Source organism: Astatotilapia calliptera, chromosome 3, assembly GCF_964374335.1.
Source record: "Astatotilapia calliptera chromosome 3, fAstCal68.1, whole genome shotgun sequence".
In the NCBI taxonomy this organism is placed as follows: Eukaryota; Metazoa; Chordata; class Actinopteri; order Cichliformes; family Cichlidae; genus Astatotilapia; species Astatotilapia calliptera.
The window spans coordinates 51,921,719-51,944,971 of NC_137424.1; the positions used below are offsets into that span (position 1 = coordinate 51,921,719).

At 43.5% G+C, this 23,253-nt stretch overlaps 1 protein-coding gene and 1 long non-coding RNA gene across 2 annotated transcripts in view; one reads left to right on the forward strand and one right to left on the reverse strand.

Annotated features, from left to right (window-relative positions):
- The window catches only part of irs4b (insulin receptor substrate 4b), a 29,970-nt gene extending 16,977 nt beyond the window's left edge, over window positions 1–12,993 (reverse strand). Inside the window, exon 1 of the mRNA XM_026162578.2 lies at window positions 8,397–12,993. Coding sequence (XP_026018363.2) covers window positions 8,397–12,609 — 4,213 coding nt within the window. The 5' untranslated portion in view covers window positions 12,610–12,993. The remainder of the gene's footprint in view (window positions 1–8,396) is intronic.
- LOC145421615 (uncharacterized) lies at window positions 12,689–17,170 on the forward strand. The gene is made up of 2 exons (XR_013902991.1): window positions 12,689–12,825; window positions 15,585–17,170. It is a non-coding gene; the product is annotated as an uncharacterized LOC145421615 (long non-coding RNA).
- Window positions 17,171–23,253: the final 6,083 nt, after the last annotated feature.

A 23,253-nucleotide genomic window follows, 5' to 3' on the forward strand; every position in this document is an offset into this window, starting at 1 on the left:
CAAGCAGTCATTTGCCCAAAGTTTGAGGTCCACTTCCCTGTTTCTCAACAACACTGCCAGCTTTATGTTCCCAAGCCTCTTAATGCAGGCCACCCATGCTCAAAGCACATCTATCATTTCAGTCCTGTGAATTACAGTGCTCATCAAACGGCACACGTTATTTTAAGGTTATTTATTTGCCGAATGTATACTAAAACAGGCATAAAGAGCAAAGAGTCCAGCCTCAGGGGGCTCTCAAAGAGCCACAAATACTTTCCTATGACAGTCACAATGGCAGCTTAAAATCAAAATTGCCTTGTGTGCACGCCTGATGCCTAATAATTCTAACATCTGTGGGAATACATGTCTGGCCATTTAGGATGCAGAGAGACCTCTGCCTGCAACACACAGTAAAAGAGAAGTTGGGGGGGTCCTGTTACGAGCAGAGCCTCATACCAGCCCATAAATTCATGTCAGTCTGGAAATAGACCTGTAAATATAGAAGGGCACAGACGTGGAGGTGGGAACGAGAGAGGAAAAGGGCATCTTACTCTCCCTTTCCGTCCGATAACTCTGCCTCGCACTCTGTCCAGCCCTTTACCACCTCATCGGCACTTGGCTGGGAGGCGAGAACAAGGAGAAGGAGAAAAGGGCAGCTTCCCACTGCTGTCACAGACATCTAAAAGTCACTTCTGACAGGTTTAAGGGCACATCTCTCTCTCGTGACCCAACTTTCACAGCATTTAAAGATTTGAATATGATGCATATCAGAAAAAAAAAAAAAAAGATATATATAAAAATTTAAAGAAATTTAAGACCGACTTAAACCCAATTTCCCTCGGGATGAATAAAGTATTATCAATCAATCAACTAAAACTTCCTCAGGGTTAGAGACAGCTTGGTTTAGTTTCTATCGTCTGTCTGAGGCTCTCGTTGCACAATAATAAATCAATGTTGGCTTTTAATGTAGGCTGGCATGTCTAAACTGCCCGAGGTGGAACTAAAGTGCAGGCAGGTGTACGTGAGTTTACACGTAAGGTTTTAGAGGGGTCGGTGGTTATGACATACCTACAGCTTAGAGTTAACACAGACGCATAAATCCCCAGTAATACTGCTGCTCAGTTTTGGCGGAAAAATCATAACCACAAAATCTTGATTATTTAACCCTCTTTTCAGTAACAAAAGCCTTGCTGTTACTGAACGCAGGTGCCTGTTTTTTTTTTTTACCTTTTCCCTTTGAAAACAGAGCAATGAAGCCACCAACCAGCTCATGTTTCCCACCAGAGGGAGGACCTGGGGCTGTACTACGAAGAAAACTGAACATATCCTTTTTTATACCCATACCATCTTTTTCCTGATCGGGCTAAAATAAAGCTGCATTCAAATTCAGAAAAGTGAATGCGACTTCGAGCAAGTACAGGAGAAACAACTGCTGGTGACAGGAAGTAGACAGGCGAGCCCAGGTGAGCAACTGAAGAATGAGAGTGCTGATGAGGGTGAAGAACACTGTTGACAGACATACGACTTCATAGTAAATACATTAGAGGGTTGCCAAAGCAACTGGAGCCTGGAAGAAAGCGAAACGCAGCTTTACCCCAACATCAGCAGTCAGCGTCAATAAATCAATCGAGGCTTCAATCTAGGCTAGCAGTTCGTTTACATGAAGCGGGGAGGTGCTGGTGATATATGACCGATCGGAAGCATTGAGGCAGGGCAGCTGATTTTACAAAGCAAGAAAAAAAAACTATTATGTTAGAAAAATGTGAATAGTGGCTAAAGTAAGAGGACTCTTATAGTGTATGCACTCCAATAGCTTTGGTCAGTAAAGCCCCAATCACCAAGGCCTAGAACCAGTCAGCAATCCCCAGGCAACCACCAGTTGCTAGGTACAGACTCCCTAACACCAACACCAAGTAAATGAACATTTGAGTTTTAGATGTTCAGCAGTTGTTTGAGGGTGCAAGGGTTTGGGGCTTGAATTGATGAGGTCGTTGACCAATTAGTTGGCCTATGTGAGTGGGCTTTAGGCTGGAAGTTATAATAAAGTTTTGCCAATTTGAAGGAAGGAAGGAAAGCCAGTCAAAATGCACCTCTATCAATAAGACATAGGATGGATTACAGCTGTTATTTGATTACATTAACCTCTTAAGCCCCAACGGGGTTTCTGAGCTTCCTGCTCGAAAATGTAATGCCCTAATTTAATTGATTATTTCTCTGCAATTACAAACTCTGTCCTTACAATCTTGGTATCAAAATAAAGCTAACACTTGTGAGATTTCATCAGAGGTGTAAATATTGAAGCAGATATTACTGTGTCAAAGTTACTGAGACTGGAACACAGAAAAAGTAAGTCGATTTTATCCTTGCCTAATCTTTTTGTAATTTTTAGCATATAACCCTTTTAAAAATATGCCTTAGTTCACATTTGATTCCAGAAATTCAGTAACCAACATATAAACATCATCTGTGCAAAGATTTATGTTTCTAAAGTGAAACAGTGAAAAATTACAGCCCTGTCAATACATGAATATCCAGACGTTGTACAAAAATGTCAAATTTTGGCACACAGTTCTTCTGTGCATTTACATAACTGCTCGTTTAGTCATGGCTTGTTTTCGATGCGTTTGGTGGTTGTAGAAATGGTTTATATGACATTTTAGCCGAGATTCAGAGGTTTCTGTGGATACTACACATGTCTGGACTTATATTTCTCACCCCGTGTTATAACCGATTAAACGTGATCTCCTTTTTGCCCCCGGTACCGGGGGCGTGGGGCTTAAGTGGTTAACATTTAGATGTGCATTAGACGGTTTTAGTGAGAGCAACTAAAGATTAAATCACTACTTTTCTTTATTGATGTTCACAAAGGAAAGAGATAAACTTCCTACTGGTCTCTAAAGACCATCCCACTACCTTTTCCTATCAATGGAATAATTTTTTTTCAAAGATCTGATTGATTGGTGACTGTAGGTGATGAGCAGATTAGGTGTGCATCATTTGTTGCTATGGTGACGTGAGTATAAGGTTAACTACCTTCATTACCGAGAAGGCTCTGAGCTTCAGATCTTGCCTCACACCACAGGATTGTGACAGACAATGAAACCTATATGAAGTTGAGATGCTGCAGAGCCTCTGGTGAACCACTTTTGATTAAAAAAAAAAAAAAAAAAAAGCATATTTGAGTTCCAGCATCGAAAATGCGATGACTTTGGTGCTGCTAAATGTGAATTTGTGGACAAAACAATTAGAGGAAATTATCAACAGATTTCCCAACTTAAGCATTATTTCCTGCAGATTTCCCTTTACCCCAGCTGATCTAAACACGCCTAATTTGAAATATTTATAGCAACATTTCACAGACGCATGCAAGACTTCCTCACCAGCTGGATGAGAACCCAGCCTGATTCTCCACCTCCTGCTCCTCCTCTGGGTCAAGGATCCAGGTGTGCCTCTATCCGCGCAACACCACAACTGAGGGGAAGCGCATTCCTGAGTGATGATGATGCGCTTCCTCTCAGCCCTGCTGTGTGTCTTGACATGCCGCTGCTGCAATTACACCACCACATCAAAAGCTGCCTGCAATGACTCAGCGCTTACAAGCACACACGCACCTACCTAGATGCCCGGCACAGACTGTAAACAAGCCAATACACAAGACTGTGTGTCAGGGATTAACATTTCCGATTGTTACCTTGAACTGCATGAACTAACACACACACACACACACACACACTATTGATTAATGAACCTGCTGGCAGCAGCTGAAAACACAGCACACACAGACAGACGGACAAACTCAAATAGGACGGGTTTGAGTGTCAGTTGATCTCCCGTGTCGGCGAACACAGATTCAGCAGTGAATAACCACACACAACGACGATAAACAAATTAATCAGGCGGCGCTCTCATAGAGTCCTGACTCACGCTATTAGGGAAAAAAAAAAAAAAAAGAACGAAAAAAAAGGAGGTGATTGTGGGAGGAAGTGGGTGCAAAAAACTGAATTAAAAGAGAAGAGGAAAGAAAAAGGGAGAAAAGGGAGATCCTCATTTACAGACATAGCCTAACTTTGTGCTCTAAGTGTCAAATGTTTTCTCACAAACTCAACCCATCATCCTGAAATCCCCTGCTAAGCATTCTCATCTAAAACCTTTCTTCTGCGGATGTTCACCTACACCTACTGGAGCTGCTTCACAAAGAGCTGTAAATATGGAAAACATAAGGACTTAACGAATATGAGCTGAATCATTACTTAATATTACTGCCAATCAACTTTTAAACAGGATGTCTGAGGACTTCCTTGGTCTATGATGACCTGGATAACTGAGAACCTTCACAGACTTTTAACAGGAACCACAGCAGGAAACAAAGACATTCACAACTGATCTGATCTTGGCTGAAAAGCTGGATCAGGTATCAATGATAATGCAGTTTGATGTTCCACGTCTACTTCACCACACAGCACACCAGTCAACAGCAGCAGAGCTAAAGTAGGTAACAGCAGAGGGTCAGCAGTAATATACCCCAAGCAGCTTTTTAAAACTGTAAATCAGTGACCAAGCTTTGGCTTCTCCCTTTTCTGTTTACTACACCCTAACCCTTATTACTATTTATTATTAATATTTACAGGAGGTAATTTTTTTAAATTGACAAGAATAAAACTGTCAAATTTATGTTAAAAAATGAAATTTTATGTAATGAAACTTGCACAATTTCCAGAATGTACATAATAAGACGCAAACTGATTACAAACAGAGGCAAATATATTTACAAAAAGAATGGGAAATTAAAGACAAAAAAAACTATAAGGAAAAAGAAGCCAAATTTACTAAAAAATAAAATAAATAAATAAAATTAGAAAATACATAAAAAAAATATCTGAATATCTGGAAAAAAAAACTTGCAAAAGGTAAGAAAAAAAATTGAGGAAACAACTGATTGATTTGATGAGGAAAAAAACAGAACTTGAAAATGAACAAGAAAAAGACATTTCTAAAAAGAAATATGAGGAAAAAAAAGAAGATAAACTTACAGTTAAACTGACAAGAATAAAACCTTGACATTTATTACCAAAAATAGGCAAATTTTAGAGGATAACACTGGAAACCTTATACCAAAAAAGGGCAATTTTATGAGACAAAACTTTATCCAACGTTAATAAAATAATAACTAAATCAAAGCTACTACCAAAAAAAAACACAAAAAAACCCCAAAAAAAACCATTGTGTGATTTTGCAGACACTTTAAGTTACTTTGGAAAGAAAGTCAGTTACTCCCAGGGTCAATCACTTAAATTAGGGCTGCTCGATTATGGCAAAAATGATAATCACGATTATTTTCACTGAAATTGAGATCACGATTATTTGACGATATTTATTTAACCCTTTAAGACCTACTATAGAACCAAGTCCACCAGAGCTTATATTATTATTATTTTTTTTTTTTTTTTTACATGCTGTAGTGCCATTTGTGGGAGCATTTCAAGTTGCTATACATCAATACAACTGTTATAGCCCATATTTTAATAATATGTATGCATTAAGTCCATAGTAATTACATAAATTGCAAAAAAGTGCAATAAACTACAAAAAAAATTGAAAATCGCTTTTGTTTTGTTTACATATATTTCTACTTGGAGAAATTTAAGAGGTTTATCCCTCAAAACTTTAAATACAATAAAGTTGCAAAAAATAGTTTCCCACCACAGGAAATTTATTTTGAGTGTCTTCATAGTTTTATTTTGGAGATACAGCAATTTTTATATACTGCAGGAAAAACAAAAAACAATCCTATGATGCAAATTTGCAAAGAAAACAGCATGTGCCTCATTTCACTGTGGGAAGTGTTACGAACAGCTGATAGGAACGGCAAAGCGTGTTTCTGGAATATTATGTTTTTGTTCCTGCAAGCGCTTTTTATGCAATTTTTGCAAAGCTATATGTGGAAGGAAACCGTGACGAGGACAAGCTGATGGCATCAGATGTAAGTACAACTCCTCCGGTTTCATATGCAAAACAAATTATTGCGCTAGCTTACACGGTTCAGGTTCTACAGGGATTTAAAAATAGTTACGCAAAACGGAGCGTGCTGCTCTGACCGGCTTTAAAGGGTTAACAATGACTTTTAAAAAATAATATAAAATAGTGTGCAACACCACTGAAGTTTTTTTTTTTTTTTTTTTAAACTCTCTTTTCAACCAACGGCAGTCACTCTCCAAATAACTTCTGCTTAGCTTTCCGAGCTTCCCTCGGGTCCTCTTAATCAGCGGTCTCCAACCTTTTTTGCGCCACGGACCGGTTTATGCCCGACAATCCGGTTGTTCAGTCTGACGTCACTAGCAGTGTCTGGGTCTAAACTCCGCTGCAGGTCCATATATCAAACGATCACTATGGCATTACTGAGAGTTGAAAAACTGTCTAAAGTATTTCATCTTTAATAAAATGATCAGCCTTCTCCTCTACCAGGTGTAACAATTGAGTTTAACATCCAGGCATCCATGAAAACGGAATTTATGACATTTAACGGAGTTAGAAGTTAGCAGGGAGTTAGCTCGCTAGCTTCTATCTAAATACAATATAGCATGTCCTGACTGCGGGGTTTTGGAAACAAATTAAAACGTACAGCTCTGCTATCACTTCCAGCATAAATGAAGACAGAAAACTAAACAGCAGTGACGTTTGTAGGGTTACTTTAGTTTGGCTAGCTGGTATATAATGATGTGCTACGTGACCGCTAGTGACACAGCTATGTTAGCATAATATAAACAAGCTAACCTTTTTTCCACTCGATAAAAGTTAACGTGAGTGTTCTCGGTGGTCAGGAACAAATGTAATCGCATGGCAGGATGCTGTAAAAGGACCAAACTTCAGCCAGGAGAACAACTGAGATAATCCATCCACAATACGAGGTTAGTCATTCATATACTGCTGCATGGGCTGGGCTGTAGTTACATCGTAAGGTTTTAAAAACTGAGCTTAAATAAATGATTAGCGGTAATAAAAGCCGAGGGAGGTCAACAGTGATCACTGACTGTTTTAGGAGCTTTTTGAGATCAAATAGAAGAAAATACAAAACATTAAACATGTTAACAACACAAAAGCCATATTAAACGCAGACTACTTTAGACCCGGAAGTAGGATTCGTCGCGTCATCACTGAACAACCGGATATTTTCACGGACCGGCCTTTAAGGTGTCGCGGATAAATGAGGGAGGGGCTAATAATCGGCTCAGTCATTTTTAATGATCGTTGAAAGCCCAGATCGTAATCGTGATTAAAATTCGATTAATTGAGCAGCCCTAACTTAAATGAAATGCTAAAAGGTTCTTATAACAAACCCATCACTGAGGCAGACAAACTGCAAGCTGATTTTCATTTAAACAAGCTCTGACCTGAGCCAACACCACAGGTCTCTGTGCAGCTGGCTTTAAGACGACCGTGCAGGAACAGCCTATTTAAATAGAATATAAACAGAATGTTTTTACAATGTTTAACCTCAGCTATTAAATTCTACTCAATTTTTAGTGCTTTCTCACATCAAGTAATCTAGTGATTATTTTTCCTGTAATTTTAAACAATCATTTGCCAGGAACATCCCTAGTAAAAACATGTTTCACCGAGTGACTGCCAGCTTACTAGACTATAAAAAAGGTATTAAGTGCATTGTGCTGCCACATTGAGTGTTCCTGTTGGCACTGGATTCCTTCGTGTTTAGTATAAATAAAAATCATTTTTCATAGATGTTGAAAAGCTTCTCATGTGACAGCCTTCCAGCAGACAAAAGAGTTTATACACCCACACATTAGTACACTCTGCATACATGCTGACACAAAGAAAACAGCGGCACGTGCACAGACAGGCAGAGAGAGACACACACACACACCACCACCACCAAGCTACAAAGACAGGAAGTCTGAGGCATTTTTGGGTGATTCAACCCACACTTGACCTCAGATAAACCCTCCCGTTCATTCAGCGAGCTAATCGTCTACCAGTGTGTTTGCACACAGCGTGCGCAGACCTCAAGATGAACTGCATATTGGTGCCACTTCCTGTACGAGCACTGTTATAGCCAAGGCTTCAGCTCCCTGGGCAGATGCCTTCAAAAGACGCGCGTGAACGCTGCCTTGTCAAGATCACAGAGACTTGATTCAAAATAGATTCACTGGAGGAGCTGCAAATTGAGACAATGCAGCTAATAATAGCATCCAGCACTCAACGGTTATTTTGGATTTCAGTGAGAGGGGGGAAAAAAGAAGAGAAAAAAAATACACTTTTACTCACACATGAAAGATCTCACACACACACACACACACACAGTGTTTTTCCACACATAAACTTCAGGAAAGAAAGTGAGCATGTGCAGAACAGAAAGTAGTATCTATAACACTAACACAAAATCATCACTTATGCTGACTCACCCTTGGTTGTTGCAGTGACGCCGTCTGATTTGGTGAAGTCTATACTGGCGTAGGCTCTGTTCTCTGGCAGAGGCACCATCCCCCCTGCAGCCGCCACCACCGATGCCGTGCTCCCACTGCTGCTACCTGCTCCCGACGTCACAGCTCCCGTATTACTCCCATCCTCCCTCAGCTCCAAGGCGATGTAGTTGAGGCCGTTTTGATAGCCAACTGACATGTTCCTGCACATTCTGCCGGCTCCGGGCTCTGTGGAAGAGGATGCTGCTGAAGTCCTGGAGGCCGTGCCTGTTTCTGTGGTTCTTGCCGGGGCGTGGTGAGCTGGAGAGTCACCCAGACCCTCCACAGACATCCACACACTGTCAAAAGACGCCGAGCTGGCCCATCTAGACGCCTGTCCCTCCGTTACATAAGATCCGTTGGGGGCCAAGGGGTTAGCAAGGGTGGGGTGTGTGGCCGAGGAGCCAAGACCTCCACTAGGAGGCGTTGAATTAGAGGAAGAGGTGGAGGAGAATGTCTCTGAGCTGTGTCTTCTTCTGCCCTGGGGATCAGCTCGAACCACCTTGGGCTCCATCGGCTGCGTTGGCGCCCTATCTGGGCTCGTCGGGGGCAGGGGGGGAGAAATGGATGAGGAGGTGGTGTGGGGAGGGTGGCCATAACGCCCCTCTATCACACAGAGATGCTGCAGCATGGCTGTAGGGCTCGTTTGTGTCCCGTCACCTCTGCTGAGGTTAAACGTCATGTCTGTGTAGTCGTCCCCAACTGGCCTCCAGTGACCTCCGACCTGCACTCCAGGGGAGGCCACCGCCCCGGGATTGCTAGCCAGTGGTCGGATATAGCTGGGTGGGTTCCATGGGGCAACTAGGCTCGGTCTGGGTGACTGGTTTTTGCCCAGGCAACCAGAACTATCCTGCTGGTCCGCTCCTACCTCCACACTCATGTAATCCTGAGGAGGGGAGCGACAGTGGTCACCGGATCCCAGGGAAGGCGCTTCGTCTTGGGCAGAGTGAGGGTAGGCGGGTGGCTCTTGCTGGAGAGGGTAGTGATCACCGAACTCTATATTAATATACTCTCCAGGACTGGAAGGCCCTTCAGAGGAGCTGCCAGTGGCAGGGACTGAAGTCAAGGTGCCTGCAGATGCTGTTGAAGGCTCACTAATTCGCAGCGGTCCGTGGAAACTTCTTCGGCCTAAAGGGAGGCGGTTGGGCCTCACAATACGGCTGTCAGCCATTGCTGCAGTCGTATGGTGAGCGCCATAAGGCGGAGGTGGGTGAGAGGGAGTGGAGGTGCTACTACCTCCCCCACCCCTCTTTTCTGGTGTTGACACTGAAGATGTGGCGACTGATGAGTAGACTGGTTTAGCAGGAGAGCTCATAGGAACATACTCCCCATACTCTTTATCTTTCTCTTCCCTTTCTCTGCTGGGGGCCTTATAGGAGCGAGGGAGAGAGAAATAAGGGCTGTAAGGCTTTGGGGTGTTCTCAGGTGTGCCAGTTGTATAATATCTGCTGCTCCCTTCATTTGTGACCTTGCGCCCCCCAGCACTACTGTACGACATGTCCATATATTCCCCATTCTCGGGTCTTTCTGCAATGCTGTCGCTTGCACACGCCCCAATGAGGCTGGAGCTGCTGTGAGGGCTGGGAGAGGCCTGCACTGGGGAAGGGGAGCTGCAACTCCCCCCCGGGAGCATCATCATGTAGCCGTGGGAATCGGTGGAGGATTGGGATTGGAGCTGGGGGTGATGATGGTGGGCTGAGCGTGTAGCTAAAGCTGGACTGTGAAACTGAGGAGAATGGGAGATGTGGTGGGAGTAAGAGCTGGGTTGCATAGGCATGTAGTCAGGGGGAGTGTCCCTCGGCGACACCGCCACGCCACACATCATAGGCATATAGCCGCTGTCTTCCTTGGCGGAGGAGGAGAGGGGAGGGCGCTCGGAACCGGCCTCCGTTCGGGAGAGTGTGGAGGGACGGCTCTGCTGGCTGTGTTCGGAGCAGGAGCTGTAGTCAGAGCGCAGTGAGGAAGAGGAGGACGACGGCCCCCCACGGAGCAGGCCGCTGCCAAATGGCAACACCACATCCGATCCCTCATCCAGTGAGAAGTTAGTCTGTGTCATTTTCTGATAGACTGCCACTCCGGTCGCGCCACCAGTCGGTCTGGTAAAAGAGTGCGTCCTCCTCCTCAGTGATGATGAAGAAAAGCGCTCATCCTCTGTTGTTGACGTGCTCTCATCCCGCGGCGTGTCAGCTCCACTGTTGTTTCCGGAGCCCGCATTGGTGCCAAAGACCTCCCGGTTCCAGCCCATGGCCATGTAATCATTTAAACAGTTCTCTTCTCTGATTGGTGGGGTGTTGCCAAGAGAGTCTGGTGTGTTGCTCCGCACCCGGAAGTAACGGAAGTCACCTGGGCTGGAGCCGTACTCATCTGACGAGTTGAAGCCACCGTCTGACGGGGAGCCGCATATTGAGGCGCTCGATGGGCGGGTGAGCGTGTCGGAGACGGAGCCGTGGCCGCTGCTGGAGGAGACGCTCACGGGGCTAGTGGTGGAGGGAAAATGGGAGACTGGCAACGAGGCAGAGCGGGCATGATAGGTGGATGTTGCCCCTGGGATAGCTCTGACATAGCGTCCGCTGCCGGTGCTTGTACCAGCGTTTCCTGTGGCGACGCCGCTCCCACTGCTGCCGCCACCACCGCTGCCCATATCCTGACGACCGTGATGGGCCCTCGCAGTGTTTAGGTGAACCAAACTTCCAGTGGCAGAGCGGAACGGCCGGTTCATTGTGCCCTCGCCCTCACTGGATGTCCGAAAGCGATAGCCACTAGCCATGTTGCTTTTAGTCGACGGCGGCGTGCCAACCACGGACTCTGTCCTCGACCGTCGCTGCAGCCCAGTCTGACTCGGCGGAAGGTTGCCCAGGTGGCGCCGCGTCGTGATAAAAGGCATGTGATTGGAGCCCGACGACTGACTCTTACTCCTCGGCCGAAACTCCGCAAACGCTTTCAGCGCTTTCATCGTTTCCAGGATGGTCTCATGCATGTTCTGGGCCACAACAGAGTCGTCCACCTGCATCCATATCTCCCCAGGCCCGATGGAGGAGGAGCGGCCCACCTCGATGAAAAAGAAGCTTTCTGAATGTCCGCAGCGCCTGATGTTCATCAGCTGCAAGTTGACACAGGGCGTCTCAGAGTTCAACTTAACGAGGTGAATGGTTTTGGTAGAGAGGCATAGCCGGTAAACACCTGTGAGGTTTTTGGTTTGACCCAGTCCTTTGGGTTTTACATTCACCTGCCACACCTCTTTAAACACAGTACCAGGGGTGACCGTACCATATCCATCATCTAAATCATCAGAGTCTAAGTGTCCTTTTTTGCCCTCGCTCATCAGCTCACTGATAGCCACATACCAGTCCTCCTGCTCCTGCTCATTCTCAGCCACAATGGCAAAGTACTCATCCTTGGTGTAAAGGGCAATGAGGTGTTTGTTTTTGGAATCCGCCCTTTTGTTCACGGTGAAGCACTGGTAGAGGTAAATCACTCTTTTGGGAGGAGAAGGGAGGACGGCTCCACCACTGCTGGAGGCGGAGGCGGAGGAGGCTGCCGCGGCGGCAGCAGCAGAGCGCAGGCTGTTCCTGAATTTCTTCTCGCTGTCGTAGTACTCCAGGCGGCTGGGGCCGAGGTGGCTGGCAGCCCTCAGCACGAAAAACCTCTTGTGTCCATGCTTTTGCTTTCTTAAATAGCCACACTTTCGTATATCATCCACCACGTCTGGGGTGTTTACGACGTTCACAGCTGCGTATACATGGCTGTTGCCAGCGGCGGGGTCCTCGGCGGTGTGTACCTGGCTGAAAGGCGAGGAGGAGGAGGCGGCGGTGGCTTTCCTGCCCGGAGACTCTGCGATGTTTTCCCCAGAAAGATGCTGCTGCTGCTGACAGTGATGGTGCTGCTGTTGATCCTTTGGCGGCTGGTGGTGGCTAAGGTTGAAGTGGTTTGACGGAGGTAAATGGTGGAAACGAGAGCCTCCTCCTCCTCCACCACCACCACCACCTCCGGCTCCTCCGCCGACATTAATTAACGGGGAAGGGGGTTCCCCGACCGAGCCGTCTCCGTTTGCGGCTGCAGCGGTGGCGGCCGCAGGTTTCGTCCCCACGTCCCTCTGCTGTGTCTCCACCATCAACATCGCTGCCTTGCCTTCCTGATAGTTCGTGAAATTTGCCATCAGAGAACACAATCAAAGGTCACTTTACTAGCAAGCTAATCCGAGCGGACCTAGACCCCATTCTTGTTTTGGGAGACGAGCTCCTGAGTCCGGCTAGGCCAGCTAACTGACTCACAAACACACACACACACGGCTCAGATTTGCAGCACTCACAAACCGGCTTTGCTGTTCCGTCTGAAGAAAATAGTCCCTTTTGCCCTCTCAGCGGCGAGGCAGGTACTCCAGCGTGAGCTTTGCTTTTTATTTTTTTTCACGAAATAAAGCCCACCGCGTGCAACATGACCACGTTCAGCCGTGTTTCTATAATCGGGAGGATCCAGCTAGCTCGGTTAGCACTGCTTTCCCTTCTCCTCTTGTACACATCTCTACGGGCCACAGCACAAACAACACATGACCCCCTGCGTCACCGAGCGAACGGGAGGAACAAAGGGGCAGAGACGGGCTCTGATTGGTCCGTCACTTTGACTGTCAGCCGTTGACAGAAGTCGAAACCAATCGGTGCGAGATATTGGAGCTTTGCGTCAATAACTTTGGCAAATCGCGTAGCGTGGAGTTTACTGAAGTTTTCAAAATAGGCGGTGACTTTCTCGGGCTTATCTAGAACCTGCTGTTGAGCTTTCCAGCAACTGTTTAGGTGTAGGAAACTGTTCCCAGACCAGCAGACTCGGAGTCCCCCCCACCCGCGCGCTGTGATCAGACGAAATCTTGGGTCAAGTTCCATTTTTTTGGCTATTTATGTTAGATCTTATTATCAAATATTATACAAACTCAAAAAACAAGCGTAAATGAGCCATTACTGAGTAATCCTTGTAATAATCTTAAATAAAGTAATCTTGAAATAAAATAAAATAAGAAACCGAGGTTTTTATCAGTGGTATTAAAGTATAATTCAAAAACACTTGTGCAAATCTGTGGTTGTGATTCACTGTATTGTAACTGGAAATACTATATTTTGCACACCACTGTATTTATTTATAGTGAATAGCATATCTGGTTCATATGTATTTGACAGAAAAAACGTATGTTTTTAAAGAGAATACAGCATGTGGAATGATCTCCACCTTAATTGGTGGCAACACTGGCCAGCTACTTTTACAATAATGAATTCTTAATAGTGAAAATGCATTTCTAATGTCACTGTGTTCGCCTGTTTATAATCTTAGGAAATGTTATCATATAGCAAATTTCACGCAGACGTGCAAATTATTTTTGCTTTAGAGTTGTTTTAAAAAGACAGATGTTCAGAAAAGTGGAGGAGACATTTCAAAGCAATGTGAGAAACAAGAAATTAGGCATTTAGTGTGAGTAACGTGAATGCAAAGAACAAAATTCGCTGAACATACTACACCTGCTGGCACCACACTTGCATTCCCTCTGACCCGAGATTGATCCTAAGATTTTTGCCTAAAGGCAGCAACTTGTCACTAAACGCTTATTAAGAGAGCATGCATGTGTGACAGCAGAACTTTAAGCTCCTGCAACAAACTTAGATAGAGTAATCAAGGAGGACTTTCCCCCTACGTCCCAGGGGCGGTATCTGTGTTCTTACACACTGCGGAGAATGCCACGCTCGGCTTTCTTAGCCTCTACTACACTTTGCATGTGACAATTTGCTGGAACCTTTTATCCCAAACACCTTTCAGTGTCATGAGCGGGATCATGTTTAGTGCAGCTGGCCCTGGTGGGAATCATACCCTTAACTCTATGCGGGGACCACCTGTCGGCCTCTGAATGCATCCCTTTAAATGGCAAAGACCTAAAGAAAACTCATGCTGCAACTCTGCTTTTGATTTTACAATAAAAAAAAAAACAGAAAATATTGGACCTGTGTATATCTACAACATGTTTACTGTCACACATATCTCTTTAAACATCTCAAAACGATGCAAACACATTTTGAATATTCACCTGTTGCATTTGGTCAAATCAAACCCTTACAAACGCACTGGTGTAATCTATCCCCACTGTATGCCAGGTGCCATAATATTAATTAAGTAAAGTCTGTTTTTATAGCACTTTTCGGGGCTAAGAAAAGTCTTCATAGCAGTCACAAGAAGCTCTAAAGAGCCGGCTTGAAGAGAAGATGACATGCTCTAAACCTGACAGGGAGACAGTGCAAAAGCTTTAAAAGTTGGGTTATAAGTGAAAACTTGTGAGAGTTCCTTGAAAGCCTTAAAGCAGCATGTTGGATAGATTGGAGGTGATTAATCCAAGCGAGAGGAGACGAAGGCATCGACACGCATTCCCAGTTTACTTTTCAAGACAAAGGCATACAATTTAGTAACACGGCTGAACGTGTTCATTTAATAAATGGAAAAACAGCAAGAGCTGATCAGAGTTTATGGGAGAACACACAATGAAAGTTGTATATTCTCCCATTGATGTATATAAATTGTAAATAAATTGAACATGCAGATCCATCTGCTGTAGACCTTGAGACACAAGGGAACAACTGGAAGTACCTTCTGTCATTAAAAAAGTTTGATGTAATGAAGTAATCCTTGACAATGTAACTATTAAGCTTCTTTTTAAAAGTATTCTAAATTTTAAAATGATCACAATTACTCATAAGTTGTAATTTAAAGCTTGCAATCCTGATGAAATGCTATCAATTACTGCTCAGCTGGAGCATGTAAACAAAGAGAACTCTTCTTCTTGTTTAATGTAATTTTTATGTTTCATTTTTAATCAGGATCATCAAATTAAAATGTTTTTCTGCTATCCGGTGTGATTCCTGCATGTCTGCAATTTCATGCAAGGTAACATTACATGGTTAGCGGTCACCGAGCTGGAATTAAACCTGCCAAATCTTAATTCTCCCAAATGAAAGAAAACTTGAGTACAGCTTGGGTACCTGAGCAATAAATTATTCTTTAAGCTGTGTTGCTAAAGCACTGTGCTTTCACCCTCTTATACAATCTATATGTGGAGGCTTTGGTCTTTCATTCTTTCACCTCTTTAACCTTTTGTTACAGGAAAGAAGCTGGACGGCATTATGACAGCCAAAATATCAACCTGCAGTCTCTCGCACAATGGGGGCTAGCTACCACTCGAGCCTACAGGCAACCTAACTCTTCCCTGGGGAAATATCAGCTGCTTTTCAAAGGAAGGCCGGTTCTGCTAACCTCTGTCTGGCATGAGACCAGTCAAACCTGTGAAAGCCTCTGAACCCTGTCAACCTGTTAACTCTGCAGCTGTGAGAACACATGAACTTATGTAGCTTTACACTTTTTGCCCTTTTTCTGACTCATATACAACACAGAGGGAGGAAAAATTTAGATCCTGCTACCTCTGAAATTCTCCAGAATCTCAAACGTTGTTTATTTGCCTCTCAAACACACAAAGTTCTCTTTCAGTTAAGGGTAAGAACATGAACATTCATGCACTGTGGCTGAGTAATGTTCCAGATAAAAGGTGTGGCCCATGAGTTTTAAGTAAAACAAGCTGTTTTGCAATTTTTTTAAAAGTCAATTTGCATGCATCTATCTGCAGAAGGCAGATGTTGTGTGGGACAACAAAGAGACTTTTACAGGTATGCTTTTGCATGCGCACAAGTGTCAGTCAAACCAGAAGCCATTGTGTCACGTTAAAGATGCAAATATTGCCCATGTGCTTGCATCAGGGAGTTTATTTAGTTCCTGCGCTGACGTCAGTTGTCTGGGTTTGCAAATACACGCAAAAAGGAGATTAGAAACTACGGCAGGAGTTGATTATTTCACACACAAGCAACCTTCCCCTGAATAAGTTTAATAGGGATAAGAGGCACCAATCTAAGTGTTTTAATAGAAATAAATAATAGTAATAGTAATAAATATTTGGCTCAAATGTGGCTATCATCTGTTGTTTTTTATGGGCTACATAAAAATATGCGAGGTGAGTCTGGCTGTGTAGACTCAGCCACAGGTCCACCTTATGTGGACCAGATGTCAGATGTGCTGTGACTAAAGCTTTATTTATACTCCTTTGAATCGTTGCACAGCTTGTGTTTCAGATCATGACATACGTTTTAGCATTACACAGAGATAACCCAAGTATATACAAAATAGTTTTTAGATGTGGATTTCATTCATTAGTGGAAAAATGCTATTAAAACCTACCTGGCCCTGCATGGAAAAAATAGTTATCAGTCTCTGACAAAGTGAATTAGGCTAAAAGATCTTAAAAAGCATGCCGAAACTGGGGCACGAGGGCCAAAATTAGCCACGATTTGTGGGTTTTGTTTTGTTTTTTAAAATTTAATCTCTATCTATACTAAATAGTTATACTCGAAACCGAAAGGTTATTTGCACTCAATTTTTACATGAAGAGACACAAAACCCATAGAGGGCATCAAGCATAAAAAATCTGCCAAATCTGCTGTGGTGACTCCTTGTGATTAAAGGAGGAGCAGAAAGTAGCTTTCTTTTTGTATTTAAGGGTATTTTTTTTGTTTTTGATTGTTTTTTAAATGATTGATTAGGTTTATTAAGTGTAATAACAAACGCGACAGTTGCTTCCTGTTCAAACTATCCTTTCTTGGGTCTTTTTGGGGCTGAAATGATCAATAAATGTGTCATGCACATCTGGTAGAGCAGTTTATTCATCCCTGCCAAGTACAAAGTGCTGTGTGGCAAGACGCTGAACTCCATGTGTTCCCGCTGACAGGTGAACAAACAAAGGAAAGAATAGGACGAGCACAAACAACTATTTGGCTTGTTATTAAATGTAGAAAACATCGAAGCATTCAGAATAACAGAACTGTGTTGAAAATGTCCTTCATCATAAATCTGTAGCTTAAATATCGGTGCCTACTTTGTTTCTCCTGTTTCTACCCTCTTGATGACAGGCTGAAGTGCTTTGTCTTGATTGACAGTTACCGTGACGGAGCTCCCTCTGCTGGACAGGACTGCACCCTGCAGTAAATCCTCTGCCGCTATTGTGGTTGTAACAAAGGAGCAGAGCCAACAAAGCTGAAACACACACAGAGGAAACACAAAGGAAAGCATGCTTCCCTTTGTTATCATCTCAGCCTGTTATTTCAGAACAAGCACAGTTGCGACATTGCTGCTGCTGCTGCAATTTAAACAGACACAGAGTCGGTGTATTAACTGAACTGGGAGCAAATTGCTGATATTCAGTTCTGCTTGCTTTAATGCTGTTTTGTGATATAAACAGTTGTGTCAAAGTGGTGGCAACTTAGTGTGAAGATAATGCTGAAAGTATAACACATTGGACCTTTCATCTCTGTGGGGTCCTGTTCAATGGAGACATAAACGTTCTTGCTCTGGTGCCTTTTAAACAATCGAATAAGAAAAAAAAAGCAGCCAAGTTTGCTGATTAAATGTGCTTTTATTTTTATTGTACTGGCATTTCAACACTTTTCCTTCTTTCTTCTTTATCACTCCAACTTCCTGCACGTCGTCCTTCACCACATCCACAACCCTCCTTTGTTCCTCTTTTCCTCCTGTTTGACAGCTACACTTTCAACATCCTTTGTCCACAACCCCTCCTCTGCACATGTGCAAAACATCTCAGCCTTGTCTCCTTAATTTGGTCTCCAAACCGTACATCACAGCAAATTGTCAGTAAAGTGTCGGAAAATAAAGACAATGCGTAACAAAACTGCGGTTCCTCTACTGTCCACTAGAGGCTGGTTCCAGAAGTGCATCATGTCCACCGACTCTCATTCTAAAATGCCCAACTTTACAGCGGAAAGGAACATTACATTTACAGCCTGGTTTGTGCTCTACACTAAGTGTTTTTTTTATATTATTTGTCCATTTGAATGCTGGAATAAGAAAAGATTCAATATCTGATTTTAAAAAAAGGACCTGGGCTAAACTAGCACGCCATTTATTTGGAGTTCGTACATCAAAAACTGCTCAAAAAACAAAAACAAAACATTTTTCAGACATTCTAAGAGATTTTTGCAGATGGGGAACTTCAGATAACAGACACTGGAAATATTACTGAGTCTGGTTGCACTTGATCTTCAGCAGCCTTTCCTGTGCTACATCACATATTATTCACAAAAGGCTCCTGCTAGTGCTAACAGACACTTTACAAACCAGTGTGTGTCTATGACTTTGACCATTCTCAACAGACAAATTGTTGCTTCTTTGGAATCACACTGTTGTCCAAACTGTTGTCTTTTTCCCCAAACATCCCTCTGTTCCACATTTCCATGCTTTTGCTCAATGTTTTGCAGGATTTTCACTGACCTGATGTCAGTTACCCTGTGAGATAAATTTCCCTGGGGGAAGTGAAGCTTCTTGGTGTTAATCAGAATCAGAATACTTTATCGATCCCTGGGGGAAATTATTTTTTGTTACAGTGCTCCATTATAAACCAACATTAAGACAAGACAGACAATACATTAACTAAGAATAGTACAATATATACATATATATATACATACATAAGTCACTCATAAATAAATAGCTGGAAAAGAAACATGTGTAGCTGTAGCAGTAACCAGTGTGTTAAGTGGATGCGTTGTACAGGGAGATGGCCACAGGCAGGAATGATTTCCTGTGTCGTTCAGTGGTGCTTTTCGGTAATCTCAGTCTCTCACTGAACGAGCTCCTGTGACTGACCAGCATGTCATGGAGTGGGTGGGAGGTGTTATCCAACATTGTCTTTATCTTGGACAGCATCCGCCTCTCCGACACCACCTTGAGGGAGTCCAGCTCCATCCCCACAACATTGCTGCCCTTACAGATTAGTTTATTGAGTCTGTTGGCATCTGCGACCCTCAGCCTGCTCCCCCAGCATGCAACAGCATAGAGGATCGCACTGGCCACAACAGACTCATAGAAAATCCTCAGCATTTTCTGGCAGATGTTGAAGGACCTCAGTCGCCTCAAAAAATAGAGACGACTCTGGCCCTTCCTGTAAAGTGCTGTGGTGTTTTTAGCCCAGTCCAGTTTGTCAGTGTATACTTTGAGGTATTTATAGTCCTCCACAATGTCAACACTGACCCCCTGGATTGAAACAGGGGTCAAGTGTTTCCTGGTCTTCCTGAAGTCCACGATCAGTTCCTTGGTCTTTGCCACGTTGAGCTGCAGATGATTAATGCGTGTTACTATCAAAGTGAGATCACACCGTTTCCGCAAAAGAGTTGTGGCACCTTTGAGCGCAGATAACGGATTAAGTTCAATCCTCAGTACTGTGAACACAAACAGGAGATTATGTGGATCCCTGAATTATTATTACACTAATTATTTTCTGACATATTATTTGAACTCTAGTTTTTATTTATATTTAAGGTTTCTGGGCGACTGTGGCTCAGGGGGTTGGGAATCGCATCTGTAACCGGAAGGTCGCCGGTTCGATCCCTGGGCTCTCTGTCCTGGTCGTTGTGTCCCTGGGCAAGACACTTTACCCTACTTGCCTACTGGTGTTGGCCAGAGGGGCCGATGGCGCTATATGGCAGCCTCGCCTCTGTCAGTCTGCCCCAGGGCAGCTGTGGCTACAACTGTAGCTGCCTCCACCAGTGTATGAATGTGAGAGTGAATCAATAGTGGTATTGTAAAGCACTTTGGGTGCCTTGAAAAGCGCTATATAAATCCAATCCATTATTATTCTGAAAATATCCCTCTGGATTCAAGCATTTCATTGTATTCTATATATATATTTAAACTTAACATGACGTGGCTTCTACCAAATCATAGTTCTCAACAATCATAGCTTTCAGCAACCATCTACTGCATGATAGATGCAGTAGATGGGCCCATTACATGACTAATCCTGGTCTGGTCCTGGTAATCTGACCATCTCCCATTCCTCAGTGTCCTCTAATCTTTCCAATCCACATCTCTCCTCATTCTATATTACTATACCATAATCTATAAAAACGCCTCCGTCCCCCACAAACAAACTGATACGGCTGTAATCAGCAGCTCTATAGCCTGGTATATAACAGCAGCATGCCGGGTAGTCTTCGCTGTCTGATGGAGGAATCGAAAACACACATGCATACATGAACAATACAACATCAGACACCAAGAAAAACTTACATTAAACCGACTCAAACAAAAAAACTGCACTGGACACACTTAGGTTGACGAAGCTACTTTCGAATTCAGGTTACCCAGAGCTTGAGGGTGTTGCGCACTCACAACCACTTTTGACTGCAAGGTGATTGCAAAGGTCGCTTGACAGGAGGCAAGCTTTCTGCAAACAGTTGCAGTCTGACTCAGGCTGACTGCAGTCACAGATTCCAACATGATTTCATCAGCCTGAAAGAGCCTTATATTGATGAGAACAACTTGAAGCGACTCGACTCAACTGGCTGCCAGCTGGTTTTATTCCTACAGAATGTATGAGCTATGAAGACCGCTACAGATTGGGATTTTTCAAGATTTGTCACCGTTACTGAAGTGAAATGAAGTCAGATAACGTAATCTTATTGGATAAAACAGACAAAGTTTACAGTTTAAAAAACAATGTGATAAATCACAATACATGTTATTTCAATGCTCAGCATGTTGCAAAATGTTAAGAATCACTATCTAATCACAGTGAAGTATTGTGATAATATACTGTGGGGTGTCTGGTGGTTCCCTCCTCTAATCTAAATCAATAAAATGAAGGGGTGACAGCAGCTCAGTCCAAAGGTTTTGAGCCACTGATACTCAAAAAGCCTGATGAGTACAAGAAACCAGCTGGAAGTGTAGGTCGGTAAAGGTACTCGAGATAAATTGAGATAAAATTATTACATTTTGTGCATTTGTTTTCTCATTTTGGATCCGTTGTAAGAACTGTGGTGATACACCGACTTTTCATTTACTGAAAAAATCATATTAGTACTTTTTGTGATTTTTTGTGATGTATTAGCAAAGCTAACCACTGCCTATGAAGTTTCAAAGAACTGCAGAGATTGGCTCACCAGATATCAAAAAAGTAAATGTAGGTGGAAGGGTGTGCTTGTGTGGGACAATCTGGGGCATGTTACCAACGCTGTGAAGTAATTCTGATACTGGTACTGCGCAAAAGTCTTCTGCCACACCTTATTTCTTTATATTTTTCTATCAAAATGTAAAATACATGCAGGAATATACGGAAAAATCACATGGAAAGTGTAGTATATAGGGTAAAAGCAGAGTTTACAATTGTAACCAGATTGAAAGTCAGTATTTGGTATGACCACCTTTATTTTTCAACACAGCCTGAACTCTCTTGGTGAAGATTTCTTCTATTTTTTTTAAGCAGCCTTGAGGAATAGTTCTCCAGGTTTCTTAAAGGACATTCAAAGCTCTTCTCTGGATGTTGGATGCCTTAGATCCCACACTGCTTCAATAATATTGAGGTCTGGGCTTCAATCCATGACTGATGCTGTTTCACTGTGTGTTTTTCTATCCAGGTATGCTGTCACTGCTCTGCCAGTGTATTTGGGATCATTGTCATGTCGAAAAATGAAGCCACAGCCAACTAGGCACTTTCCAGATCCATTTATAATTGAATCAAATTCAACAAGATCCTCAACACCACTGGCTGAGATGCAGCCCCAAACCATAACATACAGTCATACATCATATGACTGTATTCAAACCATGAATGTCAGGAACTCCTGCTGTAGAGTGATTATAGTGACGTGTGTGTGTGTGTGTGTGTGTGTGTGTGTGTGTGTGTGTGTGTGTGTGTGTGTGTGTGTGTGTGTGTGTGTGTGTGTGTGTGTGTGTGTGTGTAAAGAAGTGGGAGTGGCAAGCTGTCTAACAATTTATGGATTTTAGACCACACATGCACAGTGAGGATGAGCAAGGATAATCCTCCAAAGCCTCCAGGACACCATCTGTACTATCGCTTAAAAACCCTTTGAGTTTATGCTACAGTGGGCCACTAGAGGGCACTGTAGGCTTGTTTAAAAACACATATGTCACTGATTGACAGAGCGATTTCCTGTGTGGGCAGGATATACCAAAACTCACAGAGCAGTGTGAGTAGATGCTGAGGTGCATAGTGTGTAGAGGTTGGCAACTCACTATAGAGTTAAATGCTACAGACCTCCAAACTTCATGTGGCCTTTGGATTAGCTCAAGAACAGTGTGTAGAGAGCTTCATAGAATAGGTTTCCATGGCCAAGGAGCTTCATACAAGGCTTAGCATTACTGGAGGCCAAGGTAATGCCATCCAGAGTAAGAGTCTGGTTAGATACCATATTTCTAAGATTTTCAGGGCCGAGTACAATAACCTCAGTTTTATCTGAATTAAGAAGCAGAAAGTTAGCGGCCATCCAGGTCTTTATGGTTTCCAGGCCATTGTGCATTCAGGATAGTGACAGTTCTCCTCACAGACTTTACAGCTGACAGCTCCTGCATACCCAGCCAACAAGCACCACCACCCAACCTCGATATCGTCTCTAACTTTGTAGACCTCATCAATAAGTTGGATGCAGGGGTGTATGGCATGCATACACTGGACTCTAGAGCAGTGGAGATGTACTCATCTGACTGCATTGTGTCAAGTGCAAAGTTTGGCCGAAGGGGTATTATGGTGTGGGGTTGTTTTTCGGGAGTAGTTCCAGTAAAAGAAACTCTTAACACATAAGCACACTGAGACATTTTTCGTACTCCCAACTTTGTGGGAATAGTTTGGGGTGGGCCCTTTCTGTTCCACTGTGTTCCAGTGCTCAAAGCAAGGTCCATAAAGACATAGATGAGCGAG